Below are 19,573 nucleotides of genomic sequence, written 5' to 3' on the forward strand. Positions count from 1 at the left end.
TCTTCAGCTGTTGCAAAACTAATACTCCCAGCATGCCCGGAGTTGTAGTTTGGCAACAGCTGGAGACACACTGCTTGGAAAACACTTCCCTAAACCTAAAAAAAAAAAAAAAAAAAAAAAAAAAAAAGGAGTACCCCATAATATTAGGCAAATCCAGCTAAATAATCCCTCAGTGCAAACAGCAGCTGATAGGCGTCACATTATGCTAAAAATTACCACCCTAGACGAGAAGGTGGTCCCCATAATGAGACCTTAATCCAAATTCCTCCCCCTAAACCTTTCCAAGTATTAAATATCTAAAAGGAGGATATCCTTATAAAAAAAAAAAAATAAAAAAAAAAAAAAATTTAAAAATAAAATAAATTTAGACATTGGCTCAGATGTACAATACAAAGGGTCTTATGTTATGGACAGCCAGGGGGGCAGGTTGTATATCAATAAAAGGAAACAGAGGAAACATAAGAATTCAGACTGGTTTCATATTTGGCCAAAAATGTCGAGAACAACAGGGACAATAAAAAGACAACCGTGAAGGTGCTAGACAACGCTATGCAAGGAATTTGGTTTTAGTAACTGATACATGCGGTCAGAGTCCAAAGGAGTTTTTTTGGCCACTTCTAACCAAGGTGCTTGTTAGTAATAGATGATCGATGGTTTTAAAAGGGCCGGTAAACCTTAAAAAAAAAAAAAAAAAAAATACTTCTACCAACGTACATGTATTGTGAATTAAAAAGGGGGGCAGAAATTCTGGGCTTGCCATCAGTCATCCCACAACGCCGGCTTATTCACTGGTAGAAAAATGGCCGCTAACAGGGAAGCTAGATCGCATCCGAATGCAGAGGATAAGACTATACGTTAGACTTTGTGTCCCTTCGAGATGTGACGTCACAGCACAGACGCTTCAAATCGACCAGAGATGAGGTGTCATGCAGAGTCCAGGAAAAAATAAAATAAAAAAATTACACACAGCGCCATCACCTGGCAGATACAGTATTAAATATTTAACCAGAGAACTTCACTCTAAACAGGAAAAAAAAAAACCACGTTTCCCATCCCAGTACTGCACATACAGACCCCTGGTTCGGGGTTAGGTGAAATCGGCTTCAGAGCCAGAGGCCTTGCGTTTGCCGCACCGGCGTCTGGTTCTGAACGTTACATGAAAATTATAGATAAAAAAAAAAAAAAAAACGTAAAGCAGAGAGCGGAATAAAACGCCTCCCGACAATCAATATACTGCATTCCGCTTGGGACAGAGTCTTGTAACATTTTCTGAACCAGGCTCAATTCAGGTCCAACCAGCTGGTGCAACCATGATGGTGGGGGGGGGGGTGATTGTTCCTACAGTGCACTGGCGCGGTACTATTGCCACGCTGCAGAACTCCGGTGGCGAGATTCGAGGGATAGAAGAAAAAAAATAATAATAATGAAAATGAGACTTTGGGGGTTGCGGGGAGAGGGGGAGATGTTGTAGCAGGACTCTACTTCATCCATTCTACATGATTCCACGTGAGGTATGGTCACAAACTACCACTCCTTTTTCTTTTCGTCCATGGACACCCCACCAGGTCCCAAGGCCACCACTAGGAGGAGTCCGCCGATGACCGACATGGTCTGAAAGAAGTCGTATTTTAGGAAGTCGTGCATGGGCTTGTAGGCTGGGATGCTCCAGAAAGCGTTGAAGTAGACGTTCATGGCGAAGAGCCAAACCACCAGAGTCAGGGCCGCCAACTTGGTCTTGAAGCCGATCGCCACCAGGATGATCAAGGCCGTGCCCACGATGTTCTGTAGAATCTAAGGGGGGCAGGAGAAGGACAGTAAGTACGGATGTTACCACTCTTGCCCGTGGGCTGTATCTGGAATCGCAGTTCGACCATGGGACTGGCGCCAAAGCGCAACAGAAACAGCTGTATCTAGAAAATCCTGCACACAGTACCAGATGCTGAGAATTTACTAATACTATTTGAGGGTACCCTATCATTTTATTTTTAGGACTTTCTGCAGCGGATTTTGCTACCCACATCAAATCCTTCACTACTGCAGATCTGCTGCGGACCTGGAGGAAGTTGTGTAGTTCTTTCCAGCCTGACCACAGTTCTCTCTGCTGAAACCTCTGTCCATGTCAGGAAGTGTCCAGAGCAGGAACAAATCCCCATCGCAAACCTCTCCTGCTCTGGACAGTTCCTGACATGGACAGAGGTGGCAGCAGAGAGCACTGTGTGGTCAGACTTGAAAGAACTACACAACTTCCTCTGGAGCATACAGCAGCTGATAAGTACTGGAAAGATTAAAGATTTTTTAAAAAGAAGTAATTTACAAATCTGTAGAACTTTCTGGCAACAGTTGATTTGAAAATAAATAAATAAATAAATAAAAAATTCTACCGGATTACTGCTTTAGGTTATGTTCACACTACGGAATTCCGCAGTGTGAATTTAACATCTGTGTGAACGGGTCTTCCGCGGACAATTCTGCCGCTGAAATTGTTCTGCGCAAAGAAAGAACATGTTAATTCTTTGCGAGGAAGTCCGCGAGTACTGCATAGCCGTCAATGGTGATGGCGCAGTGTCGCGCGGCCCTACTGCCGCTGTCGGCTGCCAGGCTGAGCGGAGATTCCGTTCACACTCTGTAGTCAATAGGTAGCAAAATCTGCAGATTACATACGGTACGTGCAACAGATTTTCTACAGCACCGTTTTCTCCAACCAGGGTGCCTCCAGCTGTGGCAAAACTACAACTCCCAGCATGCCCGGACAGCCAAAGGCTGTCCGGGCATGCTGGGAGTTGTAGTTTTGCCACAGCTGGAGGCACACTGCTTAGAAAACACTGCCCTATGAGGTATCCCCACAATATTTCAACCCCTTATACAGTAAAACAACGTCACATCTACAGACTTACAGATAAGAAGCTGGCATCAAAGTGCAGCAGGGTCATAAACATGAGGACGAGCAGCACGCGCCCCCCGAGCTGCATGTACTGCTTTGGAGAACTTTCGCCCATGGTGGGCACTCCCGCAAACATACTCTTTCCTTCCGACCGAGACTCCGCCAAAAGTAGTAAGAGTCCTCCTCCTAGAGCCAGGTTCCTAGAGAAGAAAGAACATGGTCTCTTAGTAGTGAACACTCACAGAAGTTTTGCTGTGAAGGAATCTAAGAAAATAAAATTAAAATAAAAAGTGGGGTAAAAATCAAAACCGCTACAAGAGCTTATTTAGGCCCCTTTTAAACCAATCCCACGTCAATAGGATCTTCTCCTTGGAATTGGCCCCCCCAGGGACCTCCCACACTGGACAGGACTGTAGTATTCATCAAGCCATTTATCCTTTTTTTTTTACATATATAAAATTTGTCGCATCTTCTGTCGCAATACATAGCGTGCAACTTTTCTATGCGCCAAATTGTTTATGCTGTTATCCATATCAAACTGTTTTGACTAACTATAGCCTTGTTTTTCCAGTGGTCACTAATTCATAATGTGCGACAAACGCCTATAGTCCGAAGTTTTGTCGCACCATTTAGAGATGAGCGAACTTACAGTAATTTCGATTCGTCACGAACTTCTCGGCTCGGCGGTTGCTGACTTTTCCTGCATAAATTAGTTCAGCTTTCAGGTGCTCCCGTGGGCTGGAAAAGGTGGATACAGATCCTAGGAAAGAGTCTCCTAGGACTGTATCCACCTTTTCCAGCCCACGGGAGCACCGGAAAGCTGAACTAACTTATGCAGGAAAAGTCATCAACTGCCGAGCCGAGAAGTTCGTGACGAATCGAATTTACTGCAAGTTCGCTCATCTCTAGTTGCCACCGTATCCCTGCTGTACCCCATTCATTGTACTGACTTTTTGGGACCGTGTCTGGTTCTTTGCTGGACTGAAAACCGCTATCTACGGGGAAAAAAAAGGAAGAAGAAGAAGGGAATACTGTCCGAAAATGACCCAACTGGAGACTGGGTCTAAGTGAACCTACCTCATTAAAAACTTCAGGTCCCACAGGATACTATAGGCAATAGTCTAAAGAAGAGAAGAACATATAACAGCTGAAAATCACAGTAATATATATAGCAAGCAAATCAAGTCCCTAAAAACGAGAGACGGCGCATACACTCAGATTTGAATAGAATCTTTTCTTTGTTGCCCACAGCGGACTTTGTGCACATGGGGCCGGAGAACATGGGCGCAGATTTATCAAAGTGCGTGAGAGAAGAAGTGGAGTGATTTCCCCACAGCGACCAATCACAGCTCAGCTAACGATCTGAGGTAAAGTGAAAGCAGAGCTGTGATTGGTTGCTGTAGGGAAAATCACTCCATTTTTTCTCTCACGCAGTTTGATAAATCTGGGCCATGGAGTTTAGCTCACGGTCCACAGTATATTCATTATTCCTTTCAGATATATGAGTACATGCTCCTCCTCGCATTTCATCCCATGTGAAATACAGCAGATATAACATGGAATATACAGCGGTCCCTCGACATACGATGGTAATCCGTTCCAAATGGACCATCGTTTGTTGAAACCAACGTATGTTGAGGGATCGGTGCAATGTTAAGTATAGGACAGTGGTCTACAACCTGCGGACCTCCAGATGTTGCAAAACTACAACACCCAGCATGCCCGGACAGCCAACGGCTGTCCGGGCATGCTGGGAGTTGTAGTTTTGCAACATCTGGAGGTCCGCAGGTTGAAGACCACTGGTATTGGAGGTTGTACTCACGTGTCCCCGCCGCTCCGGACCGTCACCGGTGCCCGGGATGTCGCCTTCCATCGCTGTCGCCGCGTCCCCGACGCTCCGGCAAGGCCTCTGCTTCCCCGGCATCCTCGCTCTCCGTCGCTGCCATCCCGTCGCTACGCACGCCGCTCCTATTGGATGACGGGACGGCGTGCGCAGCGACGTGATGACGACGATGGAGAGCGCCGACGATGCAGGGGATCCCGAAGAGGACGCGCCGGAGCCCCGAGGACAGGCAAGTGATCGTCAGCGGACCACACGGGGCACCGTAAACGGCTATCCGGTGGCAGCTGAAGCAGTCTGCGCTGCCGGATAGCCGTTTATGCGATGGCCCCGACATACAAGACCATCGTATGTTGATGCTGCCTTCAACATGCGATGGCCTATGAGAGGCCATCGTATGTTGAAATGATCGTATGTCGGGGGTCACTGTATAGGATTCGATTCAGGTCTCATATGTAATCTATATGCACAGCCATTATTAAAAGGGGTACTCCGGTGGAAAACAATTATTTTTTTTTTTTTAATTAACTGGTGCCAGGAAGTTAAACAGATTTGTAAATAACTTCTATTTAAAAATCTTAATCCTTCCAGCACTTATTAGCTGTTGTATGCTCCAGAGGAAGTTGTGTAGTTCTTTTCAGTCTGACCACAGTGCTCTCTGCAGACAGCTCTGTCCGTGTCAGTAACTGTCCAGAGCAGGAGCAAATCCCCCTCTTCTGCTCTAGACAATTCCTGACAGAGGTGGCAGCAGAGAGCACTGTGGTCAGACTGAAAAGAACTACATAACTTTTTGTGGAGCATACAGAAGCTGACGAGTACTGGAAGGGTTAAGATTTTTTATAGACGTAATTTACAAATCTGTTTAAATTTCCGGCACCAGTTTATTTAAAAAAATAAATAGCACCGGAGTACCCCTTTAAGCACAGAGACCCAGACTGGTCAAAACTTTCACTATGTCCCTGTGACATTTCCCATTAAGTGAAACACAGGGTGGTCATAACATCTAAATATACCCAGGAAGGCTGCGAGATCAATTCTTACAGATATGTTACGTTGCAGATGAACAGACTAACTGAAGTGAATAGAAGCGAAACTCACAGCGGATTTCCCAAAACCGGAATTCTGACCCCTATAACTTTAATTTTTCTGCGTACGGGGCTTTTTTGCGCCGTGGTCTGTAGTTTTTATCGCTATCATTTTTGTTTTGATGGGACTTTTTGAACGCTTTTTATTAATATTTTATGGTATATGAAGTGACCAAAAATGCACAATTTAAAAAATAGTAAAAAAAGGGGGGGGGGGGGCTTATTCACATTTACGTCTTTTTTTTTTTTTTTACCATGCAGTCTTTTGATTGCATACACTAATCAATGCTATGCCATAGCATAGCGTGGATCAGTGTTATCAGCACTCTGCTGCTCCAGCCTGCTGAGCAGGCATGGAGCAGTAGATCGCCGATCAGATGAAGAGGAGGCAGGTGAGGACCCTCCCGTCATCCAGTAGGCTGATCGGGACATCACGATTGTCCCAATTAGCTCTGCTGAGCTGCCGGGATAGTTTTACTTTCACTTTAGACACCGCAAGCAATTGTGCAGGCTGGACAGGGGAAAGCAGCAAGAGGAGTTCCCCTGTCAGGCAATAAAAACCATCCGGCATCCAAATGAAGACGTCGGGTAAATATGAAATTAATGGGATGAGTTGACCTATACGTTTTCCATCTGGCACTTTTCTAAAGCGATTGAGGAAAATGCCTCCGGATCGCTGGATATATGTGAATGGGGCCCAAGAGGGAAACGTGAAATGATCTCACCTGCATTGCTATGATTCCAAACAAACCAAAGCAGGCGTATTGTACGAAGTTCCGACTCAGAACCAGTATGCAGCCACCTGGAAGAGACCAATAGGGATTAAATGGCATACATACAAGCACATACTATACATATCATTTTTATTTTATTTTTTTAATATATTTTTATTTATCTCATCCCCTACACAGGCAATATGATGTTGATTTTGCAACTTTGTTTATATACCGCAAAGGACGCAAGATAAATCTCCATTACTGCTGATGTGTCAGCAGAATACAAGCAGCGGTGTATGACACAGGCGGCAAGGAATCTGATCTCCCTGAAGCTTCTCTGCTCCATTCTCAGATCTCATAGACTGTGTATGCACCTACCAGATATATGGCTGCCTTAAAGGGGTACACCGGTGGAAAACTTTTTTTTTTTTTGCAAAACAACTGGTGCCAGAAAGTTAAACAGATATGTAAATTATGAAGAAAAGAAAGCAGGAGCCAGCGCACAGTCTTCAGATTTATTCAAGAGGTATACAAAAGTAACAGGATAGTACACATACCGGCACTCCGGATAGGATGTGACGCGTTTCGGGTCACGTGACCCTTTGTCAAACAGATATGTAAATTACTTCAATTAAAAAATCTTAATCCTTCCAGTACTTATTAGCTGCTCAATACTACAGAGGAAATTATTTTCTTTTTGGAACACAGAACTGTCTGCTGACATCACGAGCACAGTGCTCAACAGCTTTTCCTCTGGACAGGTTTTGATAAATCTCCATCAAAGGGGTACTCCAGTGGAAAACTTTTTTTTTTTCCTTAAATCAACTGGTGCCAGAAAGTTAAAAAGATTTGTAAATTACTTTTATTAAAAAATCTTAATCGTTCTAGTACTTATTAGCTGCTGAATACTACAGAGGAAATGGTTTTCTTTTTGAAACACAGTGCTCTCTGCTGACATCTGTGTCCATTTAAAGAACTGTCCATAGTGGGAGAAAATCCACATAGCAAAACATATGCTGCTCTGGACAGTTCCTAAAATGGACAGAGATGTCAGCAGAGAGCACTGTGCTCGTGATGTCAGCAGAGAGCACTGTGTTCCAAAAAGAAAATAATTTCCTCTGTAGTATTCAGCAGCTAATAAGTACTGGAAGGATTAAAAATTTTTAACAGAAGTAATTTACAAATCTGTTTAACTTTCTGGCACCAGTTGATTTAAAAAAAAGTTTTCCACCGGAGTACCCCTTTAACCCCTTTAGGACGCAGGACGTAAATGTACGTCCTGGTGCGGTGGTACTTAACGCACCAGGACGTACATTTACGTCCTGTGCATAACCGCGGGCATCGGAGCGATGCCCGTGTCATGCGCGGCTGATCCCGGCTGCTGATCGCAGCCAGGGACCCGCCGGCAATGGCCGACGCCCGCGATCTCGCGGGCGTCCGCCATTAACCTCTCAGGTGCCGGGATCAATACAGATCCCAGCATCTGCGGCAGTGCGCGATTTGAATGAATGATCGGATCGCCCGCAGCGCTGCTGCGGGGATCCGATCATTCAGAACGCCGCACGGAGGTCCCCTCACCTTCCTCCGTCCGGCCCCCGGCGTCTCCTGCTCTGGTCTGTGATCGAGCAGACCAGAGCAGAAGATGACCGAAAACACTGATCTGTTCTATGTCCTATACATAGAACAGATCAGTATTAGCAATCATGGTATTGCCATGAATAGTCCCCTATGGGGACTATTCAAGTGTAAAAAAAAAAAATGTAAAAAAATGTAAAAATAAAAGTAAAAAAAAAAGTGAAAAATCCCCTCCCCCAATAAGTAAAACGTCCGTTTTTTTTCCTATTTTACCCCCAAAAAGCGTAAATTCTTTTTTTTATAGACATATTTGGTATCGCCGCGTGCGTAAATGTCCGAACTATTAAAATAAAATGTTAATGATCCCGTACGGTGAACGGCGTGAACGAAAAAAAAAAAAAAGTCCAAAATTCCTACTTTTAATACATTTTATTAAAAATAAATTAAAAAAATGTATTCAAAGTTTTTTATATGCAAATGTGGTATCAAAAAAAAGTACAGATCATGGCGCAAAAAATGAGCCCCCATACCGCCGCTTATACGGAAAAATAAAAAAGTTAGAGGTAATCAAAATAAAGGGATTATAAACGTACTAATTTGGTTAAAAAGTTTGTGATTTTTTTTTTTAAGCACAACAATAATAGAAAAGTATATAATAATGGGTATCATTTTAATCGTATTGACCCTCAGAATAAAGAACACACGTCATTTTTACCATAAATTGTACGGCGTGAAAACGAAACCTTCCAAAATTAGCAAAATTGCGTTTTTCGTTTTAATTTCCCCACAAAAATAGTGTTTTTTGGTTGCGCCATACATTTTATAATATGAGTTATGTCATTACAAAGGACAACTGGTCGCGCAAAAGACAAGCCCTCATACTAGTCTGTGGATGAAAATATAAAAGAGTTATGATTTTTAGAAGGCGAGGAGGAAAAAATGAAAACGTAAAAATTAAATTGTCTGAGTCCTTAAGGCCAAAATGGGCTGAGTCCTTAAGGGGTTAAGGGGGTATCTGGCCCTTAGATTAGATCAAGCCTTCTGCATGAGATTCTCTTCAAGGTTTATGATTGGAAGTTGCATGCTGTAAGAGTTGTAGTTTTGCAACAGCTGGAGGCACCTTGGTTGGGAAACACCGCTGTATCCGCATAGTTTTTTAACTCACCCAGTTGCCCTATTAAGTTAATAAGGACAAAGATGGTCGCCAACACGTAGCCGCAGCTCCAGGTGGCCTCTATGTAATCTCTCTGCTCGCTCCACTGGAACCACATGCGGATGCCATCTTCCAGGAACGTGCTGATGAGACAAAGACGAGCGACGTGCGGTAGGTACTGCTTCGTGACCCGCAGGAACTGCAGATAGAAGCAGAGATGAACAGGGTTAGTGATGTATTATGCACTAATATACAATATATGTAAAAAGAAGAGGAGAACAGCATTCAGTGGTCTCCAAACTGTGGACCTACAAACGTGGCAGAACTACATCTCCCAGCATGCCCGGACAGCCGTTGGCTGTCCGGGCAAGCTGGGAGTTGTAGTTTTGCAACATCTGGAGGCCTAGGTCTTCTGCACAACAGGGGGTGAACTGAAATACCAGAAACCCATTTATTATGGCTGGTACGTCACACACATACAAGGATCACGCTCACTACAAGCAGTATGCCACACAGAGGGTTAGGTCGCTTCATGGTACCAGGCAATCCCCATGAAAGCCGAGATTCAGGTTACACAGTCAGGACATTCCAGGACAGACAGATCGGTTTCCGCTAGGACCCATAAATGTAAAACCGGTTTCCTAATAACAAGGGTCATTGCGAGTTATGTCCACCAGATATATATGGGTGGTGTAACATGCACCATGCCACCTCCCAAAACAAAGGGGAAACTGACAACAAACTTGCTGGCTGACACTCTACGTAGGCCGCGTTCTGTTGTGTCGGAAATTTTGTAGCTGAAGATAAAGATATAAATTCGTTTCAGCTACAAAAAAAATTATTATTAGGGAGAGTAGGAGTCTGACCCTGATTTTTTTGTCACTCCTATCGAAGGGGGGCTTACATGATTACACACACACACAGACACTTTTTTTTAATAAAAAAAAAGAAAAGAAAAGAAAATATATGAGATATATCTATCTCTTTTTTTATTTTAACAAAAAAAATAGTATATCTTTACTTTTTATAAAAATATAAGATATATTTTTTTTTTATAAAAAAAAAAAGTATATATATATATATATATATATATATATATATATATATATATATATATATATATACACACACAAAAAAAAAGAGAATATATATGTGTGTGTGTATATATTTTTTTAAAAGATTATATATATATTCTCATTTTTTTTATAGAAAGCGTATATATATATATACACACACAATATATATATATATATATATATATATATATATATATATATATATATATATATATATATATATATATATATATTTTATCTCATTTTTATTTTTTTTAATAAAAGTGTGTGTGTGTGTATATATATATATATAAATCAATCACTTTTTTTCGAACTGTATTTGATAATACATCAAGGTATTTAATTATACAAATGTGACTACGCCCCCAGGTGGGCAGAGAGGGAAATATAGCTGATATAATGGCTTCACTTCAAGGCACGGGAGGGCGATAGGGTCAGGGCTCGGGCTATTTTCGTCCGCAGGGTGTTGTATATGACACACTTGGCATGCAGCAGGCTCTTATACTTAGCACTCGGAGGGCCTCTAACACTGACCGCTGCCGCCTGGAAGAGAAGGAGAGTGTGAGAACGTGATGGCAGACTGTATACCAAACCAACACATGCAGATGACTGACGGATGAGGGACTCCGAGCAGTGTGCATCCTGAGCCTCCTGGTTCATGAATAGAACGACACAGCTGTGGGCGCAAATCTGCAGTCAATACTGGAGGGACAAACCTCTATGGCAGGGGTCACCAAACTGTGGCCCTCCAGAAGTTGTAAAACTACAACTCCCAGCATGCCCGGACAGCCAACGGCTGTCCGGGCATGCTGGGAGTTGTAGTTTTGCAACATCTGGAGGGACACAGTTTGAAGACCACTGCCCTAGGAGCATGTAGAGGAATCTATTCGTAGAACGATCCTGTCAGAATAACCCAGATATAGCCCTATTACTGCCGCCATGTTTGTCAGTTGCTTATCTCCATAGCAACAGTTAGGCCTTGTTTATCAAAACTTTAACAGTTAAATCCGGCTGCCCGTAGCAACCAGGTCACCATCCTGCTGAGCCCTGATTGGTTGCCATAGGCAACAAACACCAGTTTGGTGAAACTGACACAATCGGAATTGTAGTGCTGGTTAAAAACGTTAAAAATCACTGATCTATAAATCTTCTTTGTTGCCCCTGGCAACCAAAGAGCAACTTTCATTACTTACTCTGACCCTAGCAACCACAGACTATCAATCATTTCTCATGATGCTGTTGCCCCTAGCAACCACGGCGCAACTTTCACTTCTTATTCTGCTCCGTGTCGCCCCTAGCAACCAATCTCGCAACAGCTTTCATGGAAAGTGAAAGCAGCGATTGGGTGCTATAGGCAACAAGGAGCCCTAGGATACACGAAGTTGCTATGAGAATGGTTGCTAGGGGCGACAGTAAAATTACAGCTGTACTAGGATTGATTGCTAGGAGCAACAAGGAGCACTATGAGAAGTGAAAGCTGGACTGGGATTGGTTGCTAGGGGCAACAAAGCACAGAATTAGAAATGATAACGCCACCGTTCTTGGTTGCTAGGGGCAACAAGGAAACGTTAGCTTCTAGAACAGTGGTCCCCAACCTGTGGCAAAGTGACAACTCCCATTATTTCCATCACGATGGGGGTTGTGGCTTCGCAACAGATGGAAAGCCGCAGGTTTGGGGGGGGGGGGGGGGGGAGGGGTTCTGATCCCGAATGTTTTCGTAGATCTGCCCCATAAGCTGAGCAGCCATGTTACCGGTTTTCCAGAGCCCTACAGCGCCATATGGCTCCTACTCCTGTAATTCCTGAAGTTTACCATTCACCGGAGTCGTGTAAATACAATCTGGCGCTCGGCACACGGTGCGGCACGCCATACGCTTACGTAAGAAAAAAATAAAAAATTCTACTGCAAATACTAAGAATTAAGCGAGCGTTAGAAAGCGGCTCATTAACGCAGCGTGCGTGATAGTGAGTCAGTGGGTTTCCAGGAAACCGCCATGATGAACATCTGCCGAGCGTCACCGCAGATAAGGGATAGATATTTAGTGACATGCCAGTTAACCCTCGCCAGTCCTTGACAGATAAGCCTCCAGATACAACGTGTACCGGAACTTTTGCAAATCTTTCGGGAATAAGGGGGAGCGCTGTGGTTACGTTAGGCGTGCGTTAGCCACCTTTGAGGACCTTCGAGCCGGGAGGATCCTACACATGCATGCCTCCAGCTGTTGCAAAACTATAACTCCCAGCATGCTGGGAGTTGTAGTTTTGCAACAGCTAGAAGGCCACAGATTAGACACTTAGGCATTAGGGCTCTTTCACACTACAGATATCCAGCCAGCGGAATTCCGCATGCAGAATGCGCTGCCACATACTTCAGCGGTAGGACCGCAAGGATGGGTGCCGTCCCTATAGACAGCAATTGGAATGTCCGCAGTGTGAACGAGCCCTTACAAGGACAGCAAATGGGCAGTGTGTAATGCTCCATTTCACCTGCGGAGGTGCTGCAGGGAAACGCTTGGTTCCTCCACCAACCACGGCTGATCACTAGGGTGTAGTAGGAAGAGTCTCACAGCACAGTGAGTGATCCCTCTCAGCCAATCAGAAGAGGGAAGCACTGACTTAAAATACAGCGTTCATCTCCTTAACCGGCCTCCTGCGCAAAGCAGCTCAGGACAAACTAGTGTAGACTTGTGAAGGGGTTGTCCGGAATTTTAAGAAAGGAAAAAAAACACACACACACACACACACACACACACATCACAACTCCATACATCACATTGGCCCAAAAAAGTACTGTGGCGAAATGTCAGTGAGGAGAAATGAAACGCCAGACCCATTTTTTGTTTGTTTCTGGGCTTCAGTGTTTTTTGTTTTTTTTTTTTTTTTAAATCACTGCATTTTTTTTTGTTTTTCAAGAAATTGTGGCATTTTCCTCACAGAGACTTCTATACAGGTGGGAATAAAATGCCAGAAAAACTTTGTTTGTAGGGTTTATGTGGCGATAACACCCCCCCTCCTCCAAAAAAAAAAAAAAAAAAAATAAAAACTTCAGCAGCAATACTTGAGTCACATGATGAAAGAATCACATCATGTAAGCCCACCACCCCCCTCCGCTGATCTAGACCCCTTCAATTTAGTCTATTGAAGTTACAAAAAGAATCATGGCCAGACACAGACTCCTAAACTCCCTACTAATAAGAGCCCTAGGGTAGTGCTGGACGGTATACTTGTTCATACCGAATACCGGTGTGTTTTTTTCCTTTACGATATGAATTTTTCGCATACCGCAATACCGTTTCCATAGCAACCAACTCCAACGCGTGATGGCGTAGAGAAACGTCCGGCCGCACAGCGTCTCTGGGAAGTGTAGTCCGAGCCGCACTGAACCGACTGTGAGGAGCTGGGAGAGGACTACAACTCCCGGCGGGCGCGGGAAACTCAAGCAGAACTGAGGAGACATGGAGGAGAGTTACCGGGCCGCCTGACCGAGACCCCGGGTACCATGGTGAGGACCCCCGACCTCCGGGAAACTCGAACTGCGGAGACATGGAGAGTTACCGGGCCACCTGACCGAGACCCTGGGTACCATTGTGAGGACCCCCAACCACCAGGAAACTCGAGCAGAACTGTGGCAACATGGAGGAGAGTTACCAGGCAGCCTGACCCAGACCCCGGGTACCATGGTGAGGACCCCCGACCTCCGGTAAACTCGAGCAGAACTGCAGAGACATGGAGGAGAGTTACCGGGCGGCCTGACCGAGACCCCGGGTACCATGGTGAGGACCCCCGACCACTTGACATTATACTGGAGGACCCCCCCCCCCGAAATACCGTAAAACCGCCATAATTTAGAAAAATACTGTGATATACATTTTTGGTCATATCGTCCAGCACTACACTATGGGCGGGGCCTGCATCGACCAGTTAGAATGTAAGAATACCCTTTTTAGTTTACAGGGATAACACAGGAGACAGGTCTACATATCACTAGAAACTATCACATCTGAAGTAGCCTAATTTTATTTATTAATTTTTTGCGGTCATATTACTCGTTAGAAACTAGAATATAATCTTACTACTGGTTTTTAGAATGGCCGGCCTCTATAGAGCGCTCAAACCCCTTTGGTACAGCTCGGAGTCTTCTAAAACTAAAAAATGATACAATATTCTAAGGAAAGGGTCAATGGGCGAAAACTAGCGGTGGTCACAGGCTCCGCCAATGTGATTGGCGAAGATCAACCGGACTGGATTTCCCCACGAATAGATGTATAGATGTTGCTGTATGCCATGGATCTGGTTGGCATAAAACCATTATCTGTTATCTTACGCCGGTGCCAGGTTAGCAACTTGTACAGCAGCGGTGATTTCTGCCCAGACGTACAATTACAACAAACATTTATAAACGGTAAATTACCTAAAACCACACGACGTGAACACTGAATAAACACCTGACTCCATGGGAAAGGATCAGACACGCGACAGGTACAGACAAGTGTCAGATTCCACCCCGGCCCATGACCTGGCACAGTGTGCCACCCCTTATGGGAGCCGTACAGTCACAAAACCAGTATTACCATGTAAGATTAAATCGATATGAATGTACAAGAGAGAGTCCTGGAATACAAAATGGGAAATCCAGATCTCCTGCACACACATAGGGCGAGACGGGCGAGCTGGGGAGTGTGGTTACCGTTACACTGGCACAGATACTGGGAGGTGACCATATGGTGAGCGCTATACTGATCTGTAGGTTCTGTGAATATACCAACCCATGCCCTTTACCAATAAGGTCCTGACCCTATATATCCACCCATGCCCACATACTATAACCAATAATGTCTTGATGCTGTATACCCACCTATGCCTGTATATGATTACCAATAATGTCCTGATGCTAAATACCCAACCATGACCGTATACAATTATCAATACATTCCTGATGCTATATACCCACCTATGCCCATATACTATCACCAATACATTCCTGATGCTATATACCCACCTATGCCCATATACTATTACCAATACATTCCTGATGCTATATACCCACCTATGCCCATATACTATTACCAATACATTCCTGATGCCATAAACCCACCTACGCCCATATATTACCAATACATTCCTGATGCTATATATCCACCTATGCCCATATACTATCACCAATACATTCCTGATGCTATATACCCACCTATGCCCATATACTATTACCAATACATTCCTGATGCTATATACCCACCTATGCCCATATACTATTACCAATACATTCCTGATGCCATAAAGCCACCTACGCCCATATATTACCAATACATTCCTGATGCTATATACCCAACCATGACCGTATACTATTACCAATACATTCCTGATGCTATATACCCACCTATGCCCATATACTATCACCAATACATTCCTGATGCTATATACCCACCTATGCCCATATACTATTACCAATAAATTCCTGATGCTATATACCCACCTATGCCCATATATACTATTTCCAATACATTTCTAATGCTATGTACCCACCTATGCCCATATACTATTACCAATACATTCCTGATGCTATATACCCACCTATGCCCATATACTATTATCAATACATTCCTGATGCTATATACCCACCTATGCCCATATACTATTACCAATAAATTCCTGATGCTATATACCCACCTATGCCCATATATACTATTTCCAATACATTTCTAATGCTATGTACCCACCTATGCCCATATACTATCACCAATACATTCCTGATGCTATATACCCACCTATGCCCATATACTATTACCAATAAATTCCTGATGTTATATACCCACCTATGCCCATATACTTTTACCACTAAGGTCCAGATTGCGGCCTTGATACTATGCCGAATACCATATACCCATCAGTGCCCAGATGCTACACCAAGAGTGATCTCCAGCCTGAGGCAAAACACAACTCCCAGCATGCCCCGACAGCCTTCGGCTGTCAGGGCATGCTGGGAGTTATAGTTTTGCCACAGCTGTAGAGCCACAGGTTGGACATTAAGGCCCGACACACACAGTATGGCGCTGTTGATGATATATCCAGGCTGGCACCATGCATACACCTAAGTGATAACCCATCTTTCCGCTCAGTCCTGGCTCCTCATCCCATAAGCTGGCACTAGCTTCTCTGTAGCTCACAAATAGGAACTTACACAACTTTACCAGGAGAGAAAAGAGAACATAACCCAGCGCACAGCTGCGGTGGGTGGCATACATTAAATTACTAACCGGGCACATTAGGCATAGTCTTCAAAAGCGCTGCCAACGTTGAGTCACTGCGTGGTGAGAACATGGAGATAGACTGGTGGAGAAAATGGTGACCGCCAAGTGCATGCGTCCTGTACCCAGCATCTAGTCCCCATCTAATGCCAACCTGGCAGCAGATATAACTCATGATTTTACCAACCTCAGCAGTGAAAAGTGTAACTCAACACTGATGCCACTAAGATAAAATAAATGCCGTGACTGGCATCATATACCAAGCTCTCTGTGTCCAATCCCAGCAACTAGAACAAGGTGGTAGGGGTACTGGTTGGCAGCCGCTGGTTTTCCTATGATGCCAGTCTTGTTCTCTCAAACGTTTTACAATAGATGGCAGCGGTATAGACTCTTCCAGTGGATGCCAACCTCCGAGTACCCTTGTTACTACTACTATGGAAACTAACCCACATCTCTACAATGTGTGCCAGCCTCTATACACCTTCGCTCAGTCACTAAAGTAGGTGCCAGTCTCTACACACCTTCATTCAGTCACTACATTGGTTGCCAGACGCCATCTATTCCTCACCCATTCACTACCAAGGTGCCATCCTTTAACTAACATCACTACCCTTATACAGTCACTAAAATACGTGCCAACTTCTTATACCCTCGTGTTATCACAACAGGTGCCAGTCTCTATATCCTCATCTAGTCACTAACAATGGTGCCACCCTCTAACCCACTTCACTACAATATGTGCTAACCTCTCTAAACCCTTGTGCAGCCACTACATTAGGTGCCAGCCTCTCTATACCCACATCCCATCATCAATATAGGTGCCCAGCTCTGGATACCCTCGCGCACTCACTACAACAGTTGCCAGCCTCTAAACCCCCATCTAGTCACTACAATGGTGCCAACTTCCAACCCACTTCACTACAATGAGTGCCAACCTCTCTATACCCTTGTCCAGCCACATTAGGTGCCAACCTCTTTATACCCACGTCCTATCACCATAACAGGTGCCCCACTCTGTATACCCTTCTGCAATCACTACAACTGGTGGCAGCCTCTACATCCCGATCTAGTCACTACAATGGTGCCAACCTCTTACATCACTAGAATTAGTGCCAACCTCTCTATACCCTCGTCAAGTCATCACTACATTAAGTGCCTGCCAATCTATACTTTTCTCCAGGCAGTACAGTGGCTGCCAGTCTGTATACTTTTGTCCAATCACTCCAACAGGTGCCAGCCTCTGTATACCCTCACCCAGTAGATGCCAACCTCTCTATACCTGTGTCCAGTCCCCACAACAAATGCCAGGCTCTATACCGGTGTGCCTCCAGCTGTTGCAAAACTACAACTCCCAGCATGCCAGGACAGCCGAAGGCTGTCCTGGCATACTGGGAGTTGTAGTTTTGCAACAGCTGGAGGCACACTGGTTGGCAAACATGCTTTATACCCTCATCCAATCACTACTACCCCAGTCATTGTATGACATGCCAACCTCTCCCCCACTACCTGGCAGCCATGTGCCCCCTCTGTACAGCAGATGCCAGCCTGTTCCCCACATGTGGTACCCGCTGCCCCATTGGTGCCCACACATCAGGCAGCACCTGGCATGGAGGAGGGCGCCGGCCTGGTGAGCTGTGGCCCCCGGCTCTGCAGTCGGGTCCCCCAGTGGTCGCCTTCGGGGTCCGGTCTATGAGCCAGCGTGTCCCGCACCCGGGCCCCCAGAACCGGTGCCAGGGCCCCGCTCCATGTGTATCCGGCGCCGGGCCGCTCCATGTGCTGCACCCGGGGAGCGCCGGCTGTGGCCCCGGGACGGGTGGGGTGTGGCCCCGGGAGGGACGGGATATGGCTCCGATGTCTCACCTGGTCCGCGAAGTCCTCGGCGGTGCCCATCATGTCGTTGTTGCCCATGATCAGAACACCGGTGTCGGGCAGAGTGTCGCCCCTCCTCCCAGGACAGCAGCTGCTACTCCCCGGCCTGCCACGTAGGCCAAGCCTTAAAGGGCCGGACACAGAGGAGGCGGGGGCCCGGGGGGGCGGAGAGGAGGCGGGGGACAACGGGGACCGGAGGGGCCAACAGGGGGTAGTGCTGAAATATAGGGGCGATAGGGGGATAGAGGGGCCAACAGGGGGCAGTGCTGAACTAGAGGGGCGGACAGGGGGGTAGAGGGGCCAACAGGGGACAGTGCTATACTAGAGGGGCGGACAGGGGGATAGAGGGGCCAACAGGGGGCAGTGCTGAAATATAGGGGCGATAGGGGGATAGAGGGGCGGACAGGGGGCAGTGCTGAACTAGAGGGGCGGACAGGGGGATAGAGGGGCCAACAGGGGGCAGTGCTATACTAGAGGGGCCAACAGGGGGATAGAGGGGCCAACAGGGGACAGTGCTATACTAGAGGGGCCAACAGGGGGATAGAGGGGCCAACAGGGGGCAGTGCTATACTAGAGGGGCCAACAGGGGGATAGAGGGGCCAACAGGGGACAGTGCTATACTAGAGGGGCCAACAGGGGGATAGAGGGGCCAACAGGGGGCAGTGCTATACTAGAGGGGCCAATAGGGGGATAGAGGGGCCAACAGGGGACAGTGCTATACTAGAGGGGCCAACAGGGGGCAGTGCTATACTAGAGGGGCCAACAGGGGACAGTGCTATACTAGAGGGGCCAACAGGGGACAGTGCTATACTAGAGGGGCCAACAGGGGACAGTGCTATACTAGAGGGGCCAACAGGGGACAGTGCTATACTAGAGGGGCCAACAGGGGACAGTGCTATACTAGAGGGGCCAACAGGGGACAGTGCTATACTAGAGGGGCCAACAGGGGACAGTGCTATACTAGAGGGGCCAACAGGGGACAGTGCTATACTAGAGGGGCCAACAGGGGACAGTGCTATACTAGAGGGGCCAACAGGGGACAGTGCTATACTAGAGGGGCCAACAGGGGACAGTGCTATACTAGAGGGGCCAACAGGGGACAGTGCTATACTAGAGGGGCCAACAGGGGACAGT

The 19,573-nt window shown here is 45.9% G+C and overlaps 1 protein-coding gene across 1 annotated transcript; it reads right to left on the reverse strand.

The window, feature by feature from the left end:
* Positions 1-332: 332 nt before the first annotated feature.
* SURF4 (surfeit 4) lies at positions 333-18,625 on the reverse strand. Its single transcript, XM_056538150.1, has 6 exons — positions 18,431-18,625; positions 9,263-9,449; positions 6,532-6,608; positions 3,959-4,002; positions 2,895-3,081; positions 333-1,791 (listed from the first exon to the last, which is right to left on the reverse strand). The coding sequence occupies exons 1-6, from the start codon at positions 18,476-18,478 to the stop codon at positions 1,525-1,527; spliced, it is 810 nt and encodes a 269-aa protein (XP_056394125.1). The 5' UTR covers positions 18,479-18,625; the 3' UTR covers positions 333-1,524.
* Between the last annotated feature and the right edge of the window lie 948 nt (positions 18,626-19,573).

This window comes from Hyla sarda, chromosome 9, assembly GCF_029499605.1.
Source record: "Hyla sarda isolate aHylSar1 chromosome 9, aHylSar1.hap1, whole genome shotgun sequence".
In the NCBI taxonomy this organism is placed as follows: domain Eukaryota; kingdom Metazoa; phylum Chordata; class Amphibia; order Anura; family Hylidae; genus Hyla; species Hyla sarda.

Bases quoted from the DNA above. Each gene is read 5' to 3' on its own strand.
- SURF4 (XM_056538150.1), bottom strand. From the start codon at position 18,478: ATGGGCAACAACGACATGATGGGCACCGCCGAGGACTTCGCGGACCAG. The intron at 4,003-6,531 runs GTGAGATCATTT...TCTCTTCTTTAG, and splicing joins TTGGAATCATAGCAATGCAG to ACTATTGCCTATAGTATCCT. The intron at 3,082-3,958 runs GTAGGTTCACTT...TTTCTTCTCTAG, and splicing joins GACCTGAAGTTTTTAATGAG to GAACCTGGCTCTAGGAGGAG.